This window comes from Berkeleyomyces rouxiae (genome assembly GCF_048999995.1).
Source record: "Berkeleyomyces rouxiae strain 22BRR77 chromosome Unknown BrBRR77_ptg000004l, whole genome shotgun sequence".
In the NCBI taxonomy this organism is placed as follows: Eukaryota; Fungi; Ascomycota; class Sordariomycetes; order Microascales; family Ceratocystidaceae; genus Berkeleyomyces; species Berkeleyomyces rouxiae.
In genome coordinates this window covers 1370189-1384981 of record NW_027396494.1, presented here as the reverse complement: position 1 = coordinate 1384981, position 14793 = coordinate 1370189, and the positions used below count along the sequence as shown (strand labels likewise).

The following is a 14793-nucleotide window of genomic DNA, read 5'->3' as shown; positions in this document are numbered from 1 at the left end:
CTTTGTGGGCGTGTTTGGGCAGAGGAGAGATGGGGATGGCATGGCCGAGACATGGCGAGGTGGCCACAAGAAGCGGCCAAGACAGTTGGGAGTGGAAGAGGCGGAGGTGCATGCAGCAGGGTGGTACGCAGGAGAACACACGAGAAGACACCACAGGAGAGCATACATGAGGGGACATGGACATGCACCTATCACAAACGCAGGAGACAAAAAGGTTCCATGGGGAAATGCAGGTCGCAGGCAAGTTCCAGAGGCAGTCTGGCAGCGGGCGCGTGGCCGCGGAGCTTTGGCATGCGATGGTTCCCGGGGCCCGTTGGATGTGAAGAGGGGGAGCAACAGACACGAGCAGTCTAGATGTGAACGGCCGAACAAGAGGCAGCGTGTGCAGTAAGAGAGAAGAAGACACAGTTCATGTAGTTAGCATGGTTTGACAAAGACAGACAAAGGAAGGCAAAGTATCGATAACCCTATCCCTACGACGCGGCTGGCTGGCAGGATAGGGCAGATGCATGAATGCCAATGTCTTTTTTAGGGGAAGCTGTTTATGGGATCTTCAGGCACCAAACACGGACAGCGACTAAAGACGACAGGGAAAACGAAAGAAGGATTATTGGCTGGGCTTGACGGGGGACAGCGGGCACGGGCCACGAACGGCAGAACAGGCAGAGAGAGTAAAGGCAATTTGTGGGCGTAGCAAGCGAGAGGAGCAGGAGGGCCTGGGGGAGGGTTGGCTGGGCGTGTTGTTGATGTTGACGATAGTGGTGGTACGGGCGATTCTATTGGTGTTGCTACTGGGGAATGGCGCTGTTGCTAAGGGGGGAGTACAGTGCGTACAGTGCATGGGGCGGGATTTATAGTGGATGCAGGGAGCTCCAAGGAGAGCAGAGGAGGAGGGGAGGGGGAGAGAGACTCTGAAAGAAAGACAGCGCGGCAGACGAGAGGAGAGCGACGAACGATGGTTGGTGAGAGGAGAATTGTGTGTGTGTGTTTTTGTTTTCTTTTTGTTTTCTTTTTTTTCTTTTCACACCTGCTGCTGCTTCTCTCCCTTTGGACGCCTCTTTCAATCCCACCAGCCGCGGCCAGGGTCTTGCTCGTCTCCCTTATTTTGGCTGGCTCCTCTTGGAGGTGCCGTTCTTTTCTTTTGTGGTGGTGTCCCGTCCCTGCGCCTCTGTTTTATTTTGCTTCATAAACTTTCCTTGTTGTTTTTTTGGCGGTGCTCTATTTTTGTTTTATTTTCTGAGCTCCTCTAATTTTACAACCGCGCCAACGTATTTTTTTTTGTGTGAGGCTTTGTTGTTCGGCTTCAGGACGACAGGAGAAGACGCCCACGAGAGAAAAACCTTTACCAAGACGACGCGATTTCTGTATTTTATGCTTCTTTTTCTTTTTTTCTCTCTTAATGCTCAAATGTCTTTTCGATACATTCACGCTTGATTACTTCTCAACCGCCAATCATGTCCTTGCCGCTAAGGGCAGCAAGGCCTAGCTTAGATGCTGCCGCTGCTTTTGCTGGCGGGACCGATCCCTTTGCCGATGATGACGAGGCCACCACCATCTTCACGCCGGACCACGCCGCCGCCCACCGTCGTCAGACGCTGGCTGCCAGCTCTGACTCTGACCGCGACGACATGCTCGGCCCCGTCGCCTATCCAGACTCCGACTCCGACGACGACCGCTTTGCCGACGATGCCAGCATCGACGCCGACAACGACGGCGCGCCGCTGCACCCGCCCCGCCAGCGTTTCAGCTCCTTTGATCCGCATGCTTTCGCTCTGGGCCCCGCTGCTTCCCCGGCCCATGCCCGCCGGGCCCTCGAGGCCCATCTAGCCGACACCGAACGCCGCCTCGAGGAGACTGGCCGCCTCGGAACCCAGCTGGTGCAGCAGCGCCAGGATGTGCTGGATCAGCTACACCGCGTGGACGAGCTCGGCCACGACGACGAGCTGACTCCCCAGCTCCGAACCAAGCTCAACGATATCGAGAAGGAGTTCAACGATGTCGTCAGAGAGACATCACGTGCCTACATGCCGCGCCAGCGGATAGCCAGCAATGAATCGGCTGCTGCCGGCGTTTCCGCCACCAGCGGCTCTGGTGCAGCTTTGGTTCCGGATTCCCGTGGGAGGGTACGTACTGATGGGACATGACCATCTATGTTTCTTGGTGACCCCCCTCTTCATGCCTGCTGACCAGCTTCTCTTTCACAGCGTTCGGTAAGCCCCTCCAAGTTTGAGATTCTCGCCGCCGGCTCCCCATCCAAGCTCAGCGTCCCAAACAACCGCCGCCTCCGCAACCAGCCCGCCAACCGCGTCAAAGACATTGAATTTGCCGCCGACATCAGCACCTCGCTTCTGCAGCAGGTTCGCAACTTGCAGACTGTGCTCTCCGAGCGCGAGTCGGAGCTGCGCGATGCCCAGGCCAGCAATGCGAAGCTTGAGGCTGAATCCGAGTCATTACTTCAGCGTCTGCGGACCACCGACGAAAATGAGACCCGGTTTCGTGAGGAAAACTGGAATCTGGAAACTCGCGTCTTTGAGCTCGAGGCTCGTGTCAAAGAAGGCAACGAGCGTGCCGAAAAGCTTACCCAGAACTTGGCTGTTGTGCAGGCCGAGAAGAACACCATCCAGCGCGATCTTGACGAAATCAGGGTTCAGCATGCCAAAGTGCTGGACGATCATGCTACTAGTGTCAAGGCTCACGATATCGAGCTTGGTACGGCCAAGCGAAGCATTGCGACTGCCGAGACCGAACGCACTACCATGCAGCGCAAAATTGACGACTTGACGCGTCAAAACGCCGAGCTTGCTCGTGCCATCACCGCCACGCGCGGCCGTGCCCTGGAACGTGACCACGACACCCTCTCCAGCGAAACCGAGTTTGAGGCGGCCACTGACAACGCTACTCCCGAGCATTCGCCGCCCCCATCTCCCGTAAAGAATACACCCCGCCACTCTGTGCTCGAGTCCGAGACGCTCAAGAGCTCACTGCACCATGCCCAGCGGACCATTCAGTCGCAGCGCAATTTGCTGCACCGTGAAAAGACCGAGAAGCTGGAAATGCGCCGCATGCTGCAGGACCTGCGCGATGAGCTTGAAAAGACCCGCGGTGAGAGCAATGGCGCCATCACCACGCGCCGTGCCCGGAAGACGGAATCGCGAGAGTTTAAGAAGCCATCGACGCGTCTGCTCGGCAACCATCGTACAAGCAGAGAAGACATCTATGTTGATGACAATGAGTGGGTTGACAACGATGACGACATTGAGGGCCCTAGCCCACACAACCGCCGCCTGTTTGGCACACCGAGCCCGAACCCGACGCCCAAGTCGCGCTATATTGCGACGTCTATTGAGACCGACGACAACGCCGAGACTACCGATGCGTTCGAGACTGCCAATGAGCAGGCCACAGCTACAGAGACAGACGACTTCCAAACTGGAGTCGAGGATCTTTCAGAGGACTCGGGCGCTGCTACTGAAACCGAGAGCCCGGCTCGTGGAGCTGCCGCGCGGAGAATCAACCGCCGCAGTGTTTCAAGAACGATCCGCGAGTCCTTCCACAGCACCGCCTCTACATCCGCTGATGAAGATGAAGACCCTGACCAAACTCTTCGCACTCCCTCACTGCAAGTGTCCCGGATGCGCCTGCGGCGTACTAGTCGTAGCATCATGGGCCGCCGGTCGCGCACTGTCAGCGAGGAGCCCAACATGATGAGCTCGCCGGCCAGCTACATGACCAACAGTAGTACTGCTGGAACTCCGCAGCACCACGGCGGCGCGTCGCTCAGCTTGTTTGCCGAGTTGCAGGACCTAGGCAGCGACAACGACTCGTCCTTCATGGACACGCCCAGCCGCACCGTCGATGGTAACAACACACCGACCTCCATCTTCCGGGGCTCATCGGCGCCGTTTGAGCCCGTCAAGGGCCCGCGTGTCCTGACGATCCCGCAGTCTATGCGCCGTCAGATGGTTGACTCGGGCGTCAATACCGATGCTGGCGTGCAGACTGATGGAGAGAGCACTGTAGACGAGGAGCCTCTTACTGTCTTTGCTCTTGCTTCGGTCCAGACTGTGCTGGATGAGACGCCCGTGCCTGCGGCATCTGTTGCGGCGCCTCCGTTGTCTGTCTCGACTGTCAAGATGCAGATCCATGAGGAACCTATAGTCCAGCTGAAGCCGGCGCTGCCTGTGCTCTCTGCAACGACTGTGAGCCTGGGCGTGCTCGAATCTGCGCCTTTGAATATACCTAAAGTGCCGCCGGTGGTGCCTTCTCTTACCCTAGTGACCTCGGCCACCAACGAGGAGCATGCCCCTGTGCCGGTTGTAAAGATGGCACGTCCCTCTTTGACCTGGTCTTCCGTGGTTGGACTAGTAGACCACTCGCCCGTGCTTGTGCCGCGTTCTCCCTGCTCACTGGGATTGTCGTCTATAGTAACTTTGACCGAGCACGCACCGGTGGCTACGCCGAAGCCCAAGATGGTGTCCGCGCCTCTTGGCATTTCTTCGCTCGCTGCTCACTGTATTGAGCCTTTGGCTATCGCACCTGTAGCGTTGCCTACTTTCTCAATGTCGTCACTGGAAGAAAAGGCTCACGGCCCTGCTCCCACACCCAAGAAAACCCAGGCCTTTTTCGGATTCTCCTTTGTTGAGAACACAAACGAGGTGCCTGTCTCTACTCGCAAACCCATTCCTGTCGTGCTCTCATTCTCGCAGACTCATGACAAACACCTAGAGCCCGTGCAGGTCTCTGCTCCCCAGCCCCAGCCGCTGTCTATTTCGCAGGTTGCCGCTACCGAGGACCAGCCGATCCGCGTTGCGTCGTCTCCCAGCCCAGTCTTTGGTTTCTACACCCATGAGGCTTCTGATCACCCGCCTGTCCAGCCTGCGCAATCAAAGCCACGCAGCATCTCTCCTACCTTAGTCATGTCTGGCATTGTTGCTCTGACCAGGGAGCCGGCTGCTAGCTCTCGCAATGTGTCATCTACTCTTTCTTTGTCGTCAATCGAGGCTAAGGCCGATGAGCCTGTTTTTGCCCAGCTGCCCGAAGGTCCTGTGCTCGGACTTGCCAGCTTCACATCCCACGCCGTTGCGCCTACCAACGCCCCCCGCTTGTTGGCTGATGCGCCCAAGTTTGCTCTCACGCCGAGTGTTAACGACATTGCTCTATCGCCTAAACGTGTTCGCGCACCTGCTCCTCGCGCTCTGGCTCTATCTTCAGGCCATGAAGCAAGTGTATCGCCTGTCATGCCTACAGAAAAGTCTAGCGTGCCACTGGGCAAGTCTCAGTTTGCTACTGTGCTACTTGAGCCTTCGGCCGTTTCCGCTGCCCCATGCTCTCCGCTGGGCTTCTCGGTCGTCGACCTGCAGAATATATTCCCTGCACCGCCGTCTGACGCCGCCGGCTCTGAGCGCGCCGGTCTCACACTGTCTAAGGCTACCACAGAGCCCGTGACGCCCAAGAGACAGAACGCCTCGGCTGTTCCTCTTCCCGTTTTCAGTTTGCCCAAGACGGCTGTTGAGTTTAGTCCCCGTGCAGCATCTAAACCCTTCCAGCCGACAACTCTGTCACGCTCTTTAGCACAGGCTGATGTCCTCTCGCCGAGAACCAGTACCTACGAAACTGCCTGCCTGACCATGTCCAGCTTCACGGCCATCGATATGGACCCGCAGCCCCTGAGTCCCAAGCGCTCTGGCTTCATCATCCCCCGCGGCGTCGAGAACCCCTTTGCTGGCACCACCAGTGACGATGGCCAGCGCTTCGCGTCTTTGTTCGGCCGTTCGCGTGATGTTGTTGCTGGTGACTTGGTTATAGCCGAAGATGAAACCCGCCAGTCTCTCGAACACGTGCCCGAGCCAGGCACTCCCGAGTCTCGCCGTCCGCTGAAGGAGGTTGCTGGAAACACGGTGCGGTCTGCCACCATTCCCATTAAGCCCAAGGCTACTATGGTCGACTCTAGCGCACAGACAACAGTCACGTCCGACATTATCGACGACTGGATGAACTCGCAGCACCAGACACAGCGACTTGTCTCGTACGGCTCGGGTGTTGATGAGGTTGAAAGCATTGCCTCTACCACCAACACACGCTTTACCAGAGCCACCGCGCCTGCCAGCGTGCCCCATGTGCAAGAAGATGCTCGCCGCGCCCGCGATCGCCTGCAGATGATGCACCCACCCGCGGCTGTTGCGCCCAACGGAACTCGCCCGCCTTCAACCAACACTACCGGCCAGACGCGGCCACGCACTCCAGCAGGCTCAGGCTACGCCACGTCTCGTGACCGCGAAGGCAGCCGCTATATTCCCCGCCAGCACCTCGAGACGCCGTCCAAGAATACACTTCGCAGCAGACAGTCGTCTGTCTCGTCGTTCCAGTCCGAAGTCGATCACCGCTTTGAAATGGCGCGCGACCTGCTTGGAATGAGTGCTGATCACAGCCGGCAGGCCGACCCGCGCATGATGATGGCTGTAACAGAGGTCATGATTGGTGAGTTTGTGTGGAAGTACACGCGCCGTGCGGGCCGCAACGGTGACTCGCAGGGCACACGCCGCCGTCGCTTCTTCTGGATTCATCCCTACATGCGCATGCTCTTCTGGTGCGATGAGAACCCCATGCTGTCCCGCCGCGGCGAGGTGCTATGCAAGGGTTCGCGCATCGAAGCAGTTCGTGTGGCCACCGACGACAACCCCATGCCGCCCGGCCTGCACCGCAAGAGCATGATCCTTATGACCCCTGACGGCACCATCAAGTTCACTTGCCAGACAGGCCAGCGCCATGAAATGTGGTTCAACGCCCTGTCGTACCTGTTGCACCGCGGCGGTGTCAGTGGCACATACGAGCCAAACGAGATGGCCGGTAACATTGCCAAGGCTGATCTAGCCGAGTTCAACCCTGCCTGGCGCGTTGGCCCGTCCGAGGAGGAGCACGTTGCTGCGTACTCGGTTGACCCCGCGTCTGCGCGGATTGCCTCACGCAACCCACACGGCTTGTTGCCCCCGCCACCCAGTGAGGGCGGCATGCCGACACTCGTGCCGTCGACCGCACCTAACTCCGCGGCCGCGGCCGCTAACCGGACGCTGAACCGGAAGCGGTCCTTTCAGGCCCTGGGTGGACGCATCGGCGGCGTGCTAACAGGCACATTCTCAAGCCTGCGCAGCCGCGCGTCCGCCGGCAACATGCACAGCGCCGCGGCTGCAAGCGCCAACGCATCCTCAGTTTACCGCAAAAAGAGCTTCATGTCGGCGTCGGCCACCGACACCCACGACAGCGCCGAGGACCTGCGCCTCGTCATTGAGCAGCAGGACCGCGAGGCCGACCGGCTCGAGAACGTGCGCGCCTGCTGCGACGGCAAGCATGACGTCGGCACGCTGGCGCACGGCCGCCGCCATGCGCTCGGCCACGCGCACTCGCACCATCACTTGAACTTGACGGTCGGCCGCGCCGGTGGGCGCAGCACGACGCCGGATGCCGTCGGCGTGGCGATGGGGTCGGTGCGGTCGCGCGTGTAAGTCTTGGCGTTTTTCTCTTTTTCCCTATCCTTGCTTTCTTATGTCTCGGCGTCGCGATCTGGAGCGTGTTTTCGTTTTCCCCGGCTGTGTCTTCTTCTCGGCGGCGGTCTGGTGTCTTGGCGCCTCTTTTCTGCTTTGTCTCCTCTTCTCTGTCTCCGGATTCCGCGTGTTGCTCCGTTCTACACATTTCCTTTTCTCTCTGCTATATTCTTTTTTCCCTATGTCTCCGTCCTCTTTCTTTCGTCTATCCCCGGCGCGCGGCTGCTTTGCCTTGGCGAATTGGCTCTGGTCTAAGCATAACATCTAGACAAAAAAAAAACCCCATTGCCTGATTAGCTTATGCGCCTGGCATGCTCGCCCGCCGCGAGGAAGATGATTTTACGACGTCACGCTAAATTTGCATTTTTCGTTCATCTGTTTTTTTTCTTTTTTTTTTTCCCTTTGTCCATCTCTTGCTCACGCCTTTTGTGCGCGATATTTCCTTTGTCCCATGACTGTTTTTTTCATCTGCTCTTTCGTGTTTTTCTTTTCTCGTTCAAGTCTGCGTGTCTTAAGCATGCGCTTGTCAATATACAATTTTTTTTTCTCTCGAATGGTGATGGTCCTTGGTTTTGTTCTCTCTAATATCATGTGTCAATGTAAATGTTCCGTGTACTTCTACGCATGCATTTCTTGCTCCGACTCCCCTCGGTCCGGAGCCCACCCCATCCCGCTCTACCATTCCAACAATCTTCGCTCGGCCGCCCGCAACATCTCGCCTTCCGCCCGTCCCCGCGCTTCCATCTTGGCCCGCGTCCAAAACACGCTGCAGTCCATCGACTCACACGCCACCTCGTCGCCCCACGCCACCGCCGCGCACGCCCTGCACACCGCGCGCGCCGCCTGCAGCCCGCCGTCGAGTGCCGCCAGCTGGCGGTGTGTCGAGGCCAGTGCGCGCGTGCGCGACGCCAGGCAGCGCGTGCAAACCAGCGCGTCGCTGGCCAGCGGCGGCATGTCTGCTGCTGCTGCGGTCCCGGTACTGCCTGCGAGCGGCGGCGCCTCAGTTGCGCTCTGCAGCCGCTCGCTGCAGACGGTGCACACGGCGACGTTCAGGTACGTCTCGAGCGTGGCGCCGCGGCGGCGTAGCGCGGGGTTGATGCGCCGCACCCGCTTGACCTTGGGCATCTCGTCGTACCAGCGCTGGGCCGACGCGCCGACCAGCTGCAGGACGCGGTCGAGTGCAGGGATGATGTTTTTGCTAATGTAGTAGTCGGCGTCGAGATCGGCGTCGGGCGAAGCTAGCACCTCGGCAGGTGCCATGCAGCGGTCTGCGAGGCGCGCGCCCGGCGCGCCGGCAATCACGAGGTACGGCACGCGCTCGCCATATTGTGGCTCCGCACGCGCGTCGCCGAGCATCTTGCGCGCAGAGAGCAGCGCGCCGGGCGGGAGGGCGGGCGCGGGGTTGCGTGGGCCGGTGGCGCCGCGGCCAAAGTGGCTGTCGGCATAGGTGCCGAGCTTGACTTCCTTGGCGAAGCAAAAGTCCTGCAAAGAGACGTTGCCGCGTAGGATCTTGGTGCACTGGCGCTGGAAGTAGGCTTTGACTTGCGACAGGTCGGCGGTGTCGAAGAGCGTGCGGAGCACCTTTTCCTGGATCTTTTGCTCAGCTGGCGTGCCGTCACGGCGGACAGTCTCGATGCCCTTGGCTTCAAAGACGGGCGCCGTTTGTGCGCGATGCTCCCACTTGTAGCCAACGTAGCGCTTCTTTGTTAGCAAGACACATGGCTGGTAGACCTTTTCGAACTTAATTTTGACGGGGCGCGGATTCGCCGCGGTGATGGCTGCTGCCATTTCGTCGGCAATGTCAAACGCGGCTGCCTTGGTCCGGCCGGGCAGGCGAATGAACAGGCTGTCAGTGTCACCATAGACCACCTCGGCATTCCAGCTTGGGTGGGCGTGGATCATGGCAATGGCGCGTTCGAGGGTTTCCCGGCCTGTCTGTACAATGGAATCAGCAATCTCGGCGCATGGCATGCGGCCTGAATAAGAGGCGGACGTGTACCCGTATGTCACATTCGCGAGGAGCTTTAAAGCCAGTTGACGGTTGTTTAACAGCTGGTGCACCGTCTTGTTTGCGTTCTTCATGCCCGACTTGACCATGACGCGCGTCTCTAGAATCTCGCGAAGCATCTTGGCTAGCAACGACTTGCGCACGGCTGGTGTTACGTACATTACCCCGTTGGGGGCAATGGTGACAGAGTCCTGAACCAGCGTTAGCAGATGTTTGGCACGTGAGTATTCTGTGAAGCCCATCTTGTTTGTGCCGCTGCTTCCCCAACCGACGATGCGGCCGAGAAATGTGCTGTAGCAGTAGTTGTAGGCAATCATGACGCTGGGGTACAGGCTTTGGAAGTCTAGCACCACCACGGGATCCGTATACAGCGCACTCTGTGGCTCCATGACTAGTGGCAGGCATTCGAGAGCATTCTGGCCGCCGACCTGCTTGCGTGACGGCGATACAAAAACAAAGTTCTCGGGCTTGGCGATACGACCCATCATGGACTCGACTTTGAACTGCGAGCCGCGCGAGACCACCGAGAAGAAATCAACGCCGAGAAGCCGCGCCTGTTCACGCGTGCGTGCCACAAGCTCATTGGCCTCAAGGATCTCGAGATCGAGCCGCGTGCGCTGCTGGAAGTAGCGTAGAAGACGTGCCAGCGATCGGTGGCCACCGATAGCTGCAGCACTGCTGGCACAGCCGGCCTTGCACCACGCCGTCAGAACGGCATGCGAGTAGTGGGGGATCCGGCGACCCAGCAGGTGCCAGGCGATGTTTTCCATTGTGTACTGCAGCAGATTCAATTCCCCGCGCATGGCCCGCCAGATGTTGATTGTGTGACGCCCTGTGACTTTGACTGTGCTTGTCTTAGTGAAGGCCCAACGATTGCCATTCTTGCGAAGCAAAAGCGCCGGGTCTCCACGTATCCGCGACAAATCCTCGCTCAAGTCGTACTCGTACTTAACAGCCGCACGCTCGAGCAAGAAGCCCCACGACCCGCCGTGGACTTCAAAGCCGGTAAGAATGTCTGGGTCAAATCGCCGTACCAAGCCTGCCACGGCCGTTAGCACCTCCAGCTCGCTGTCCTCTCCCTGAACCGTCCACCTTGTTTGTCTTTTGACACGTTGCACAAGCTCTGTGTCTTCTTCTGCTAACATAATAATGCCCGAAATAATACCAGATTCATCCGGCACTGGATCCTTAGAGTCAGCCACATCCGCATAGCTCTGGTCTGTCTGTAGGCTCCAAAACACAAAACTAACGGTGTCATGCTCAGGGTCAGGCATCAGCTTGCCACGTGTATTGATGTGGACCTCGATGGCCAGAATTGACATGGACCGGGTCTCGGGCTTGAGGCCGGTTGATCGCTGTCGTTGCGAGGCCGTCACAGCGGCGTTCCGATTGGCTGGTGTCGGGCCATCAATCTGAGACGCAAAGCGTTGAGACTTTGATATAAACTGTGAGGATAAAGGTTTGGACTGGCCAGCTCCAGGAACCGAGGTCGAAGCAGCGTGCTCTGCTAGGTCCCAGGCCTTCACTTCTTGAAACGACGGGGGCGGTAAAAAGTCCCAGCTCTTGATAGTACACATCTGGGCGCGGATGTTTTGGGGGATGGACTGACTGCGGGCAACACTGGTGACGGCTCCATCTTGCTTGAATACATCATCTTCTACTGCAAGGTCGTCGCCATCATGGGGACTTAGCCTGAACTCGGGTAGAAAAGGCAACGTGTTACCGCGCAGCCGGAAGACCTTGCCGCCGTACTCGCGTGGTCTCGCCGGAACCTCAGCCTCAACGCTGTAGAATACTTCTTTGTTGACTGTCTGTGGCAAGCCATATTGTTCAAACGATGAGCACACTTCCTGTACACTGGGAGATGAAGAGTCGAAAATGAATGTGCGTGTCCTGCTCACACGTTGTGACGATGTGGGCAGCATGGCCGGAATCAGGTTCTTTTTGCGTGACGAAAACGGAGAAGACGGCCAGATTCCCTTACGAGCAGAGAAAGGCGACGATGCTGGCCAGGGTAGCTTTAGAGACGGCGTTCGGAGAGACGTGGGAAAGAGTAGGGACCGCCGTGGGTTTCGCGGCGTCTGGAGTAGAAACGAGGAGACGGGAGTTCTGTCCCCTGCTACAAATAGATGCGGACCAACTGGCGATAGTGCATCTTGTGAGCTGCGTAGAACAAGTGGGCTATGCATGGAATCCATAAAGTCGCGGCCACTGTGTTCCCTTTCTATTGGTGTATCGGACAGTACCGGGCTGCTGGGAATCAAGTCTGTATTTTGCTGTAGCCATTCTTCTGTGTCACGACCATCCTTAGTGGTGATTTGTAAATGATGCTTTGTTGGCTCGGGGGGATCTTCGCTAGGCATAAAGGACACCCTCCGTTTAGTGTCATGCGCCTTGGACTTTCGGTCAAGGCTATCTGTCGGAGATATTCCAGACTCTTTCAGTATTTCTGGTGCAAGAGACGAATCCGGCCCAAGCTTGATCTTCTTACTGCCAACGAACCTTGTCACTGTAGGAGACGATGTGAAGAAGCGCTTTCCCCGCGCCTTGCTTGTCCCCGGAATGCGGTGAAGCCCAGTTGAGAAGCGATCGTCGGCAGCAACTTCCACTAGTCTAGCATCTGTAGGTATTTCTGGTGGTATGCCCGAGAAGAGCCCGCTTCTGGCTAAGCCTACGAACGACGTCAACAGGTCTTCCAGATCGGCCCTCTCTAGATCGCCATTGTCTGGAGCTGAATCCCCCTTTTCATCGTGTACTTGGTCATTTAGGTGGATGTAGTCCTGAGCGTCGTCGACGTCATCCGCCACCTCATCAAGAGGGGCCTGGCTCAGGCTAATTCGCACTTCATCCACCTCAATGCCACCAGCTTGGGGGTTCCCAGCATCAGACGGTTTGATTTGAGGCGCTAAGCCCAATGCCACGCGTAAATTGTCTGGATACAAATCCTCGACAGACTCCATTATCGTACGCACGGAGTCCCCTTGAGGATTGCGCTTCACAAAAGTGTCAAACTTTGGGGCCACATCTGGATCATACTCCATTTCAATCAGCTGGGTTACCTTCTCACGCTGCTCCTCCTCACCCATGAATCCGGTGTCTATAGTGCCCTTTTTTTCTGGTGACATGGAGACTAGCACCTCGGGAGGGAACGGGGTCTTGTGCAGCGGAGTGCCAATTTCCTGTAGAGCACGCCGGCGCTCTTCTTCCGAGCGCCATAGACTAGCCATGCTGGGGACTAGTTTAACCGAGTCAGGTATTGGATTTGATCGTTCAATAAAGTCATGGTGTAGACGACGTTCAGCCAATGATCGGCGGTTGGCAATATCACAAACAGATATATCAACCTCGAGGGTGCAATGCGAGGCCCTTGGAAGCATAGAGTGATCTGTTACAAAGCAAAAAGGAACGGTTTTGACGTTGTAAAGCTGTGGTATGCACAAGCTGCTCTCCTGGGCTTCCTCGTCATGCCCACGTCTAGGCAGATCTTCATAACATTCTTCAGCAACAGCTGGCAACGGCGCCCGAAAAAAGATCTTATCGGTATGTAGCCAGTCACAGCCGAATAGATTGTAGTCAATCATGAACTGTGAAATATACTGTATGTGACCCTCATATGGCTGAAAGCGTGTCTGCATGACGACCCCGTTTTGCAACATATCAACAAGCCGTGTCATGAGGCTCGGATTAAGCATGTAGATCTTGAGGAAGAAGGAGTAGCCAACATGGAACCCATAAAACGGCACGCCCTTGACTAAGGTGATACGGGCTACATACTTGGGGTCCTGCGTGAGATCAGATGTTTTTTGTCTGACAGCGACAGAGAGAGCATGGTCGATTGACACATGAAGGCGATAGATATACGCTCCAACTAACCATGCAGTCAGTATGGGGCAGTACAAAACAGGCGAGTAAAGCAAGAGAGTCGGGAAGATCAGGCAGAGCCGGCCACGGAACAGATAAGAGAACTGGCCGAGATACCGGCAGCCTCGCAGAAGAAACTAACCATTCTTCGGGTCCAAGGACCCCTCATAAGGCACATATACGTACGGGAAGAAGCCATGCACGTGAGCACAAACCTTCTGGCCAGTCGGCGTGGCCCCAAAGATGCGGATCACCGGCACCTTGGGCAAGCGGTAAGCCTGAGAGGGACGCACATTGTTGCGCAGGACGGGCGTGTACGGCGACGGAAGGGCCTGGTAGTGATCTATGGCATTGATTTGGAGGCGGAACCCGTCCATTTCCTTTCTGGGGATAGGGAGCCGGAAGCAGCGGGGGGCGGGTTCGGATAAGACAAGGGCTGTCTTCAATGGGCAAAGAGAACGAGAATGGAGCGAGCAGACATTAGAAACATGAGTCAGGGCATTGGTGTACGGGATAAGAGCGGCTGATTGGGTGAGCCAGGCGGGGTTTGGGGCCAATGTAAACACGCTGTTTTGCCTGATGAAGGTTGGCCGGATTTCCAAGTCGTCGCCGGCCCACTGGATTCTGAGCTGAAAGCTGTCAAACGCGCATCAAATGCAAGACGCGTCTGACCAAGTGTAGTGTAACGAGTTCAGACGCGGTGTCACGTGACCAATCACAGGGTTGAACAGGGTCTGGCTCTTAAATTAGGACTGGTTGATAAGGGTTAGCACCCAAATAGGGCAGGGCTCTTTGGTTCCTTGGCTCCACCGCTGCCAATCACATCACACAGTTTGCACACCGCAACAACAACCTCAGGTGAGGTGAAGTGAGAATAAAACCTTGGCTCTCGGGATATAGAAGCACAAGTGTTGGCGGGCTGTTGGCTCCTCGGGGTCAGCGCTCCACCTGCCGGCGTGTCCATCCCCAGTAATATGCGTGAGCTGTGCTGGCTGTGCATGTGTGCGTGAATAAGGCACGTGGGCAGCGGGGGAGACATGAAGTCCTCCGCAACTACAAGTGACCAAGCAGGGCATATGGCAGAAAAAGCAGCCGAAAGGTATGGCTGGTGCCCTCTCTTTTCTGCAGTTAGTCATGTATGTATGTATGTACATACATCCTCTACATCACGTCTCGGCAAGTCTTAGCCTCCTATGGTGGGATCAAACAAGCCTACAATCACGCCTCATGTGAGCTGCGGTAGCCATCTGGGGCAACGGACAAAGGAGGCAGACGCAGTTGCAGCTGCCATTAACGCAAGTCATCACACTGATACTCACACTTGTATCACATCACATCCACTTGTAGTATAAACTTATGCCAGTGCCACCACCACCACTGTTACAT

At 57.0% G+C, this 14793-nt stretch overlaps 2 protein-coding genes across 2 annotated transcripts; one reads left to right on the top strand and one right to left on the bottom strand.

Moving 5' to 3' along the window:
- Positions 1-1454: 1454 nt before the first annotated feature.
- On the top strand, positions 1455-7499 carry BROUX77_004610 (uncharacterized protein; the record flags this gene model as incomplete). The annotated part of the gene is made up of 2 exons (XM_073749392.1): positions 1455-2123; positions 2205-7499. The coding sequence occupies 2 exons, from the start codon at positions 1455-1457 to the stop codon at positions 7497-7499; spliced, it is 5964 nt and encodes a 1987-aa protein (XP_073605067.1).
- A 714-nt stretch (positions 7500-8213) lies between these two features.
- BROUX77_004609 (uncharacterized protein) lies at positions 8214-13784 on the bottom strand (the record flags this gene model as incomplete). The annotated part of the gene is made up of 2 exons (XM_073749391.1): positions 8214-13414; positions 13550-13784. 2 exons carry the CDS (start codon positions 13782-13784, stop codon positions 8214-8216), a joined length of 5436 nt encoding a protein of 1811 aa, XP_073605066.1.
- Between the last annotated feature and the right edge of the window lie 1009 nt (positions 13785-14793).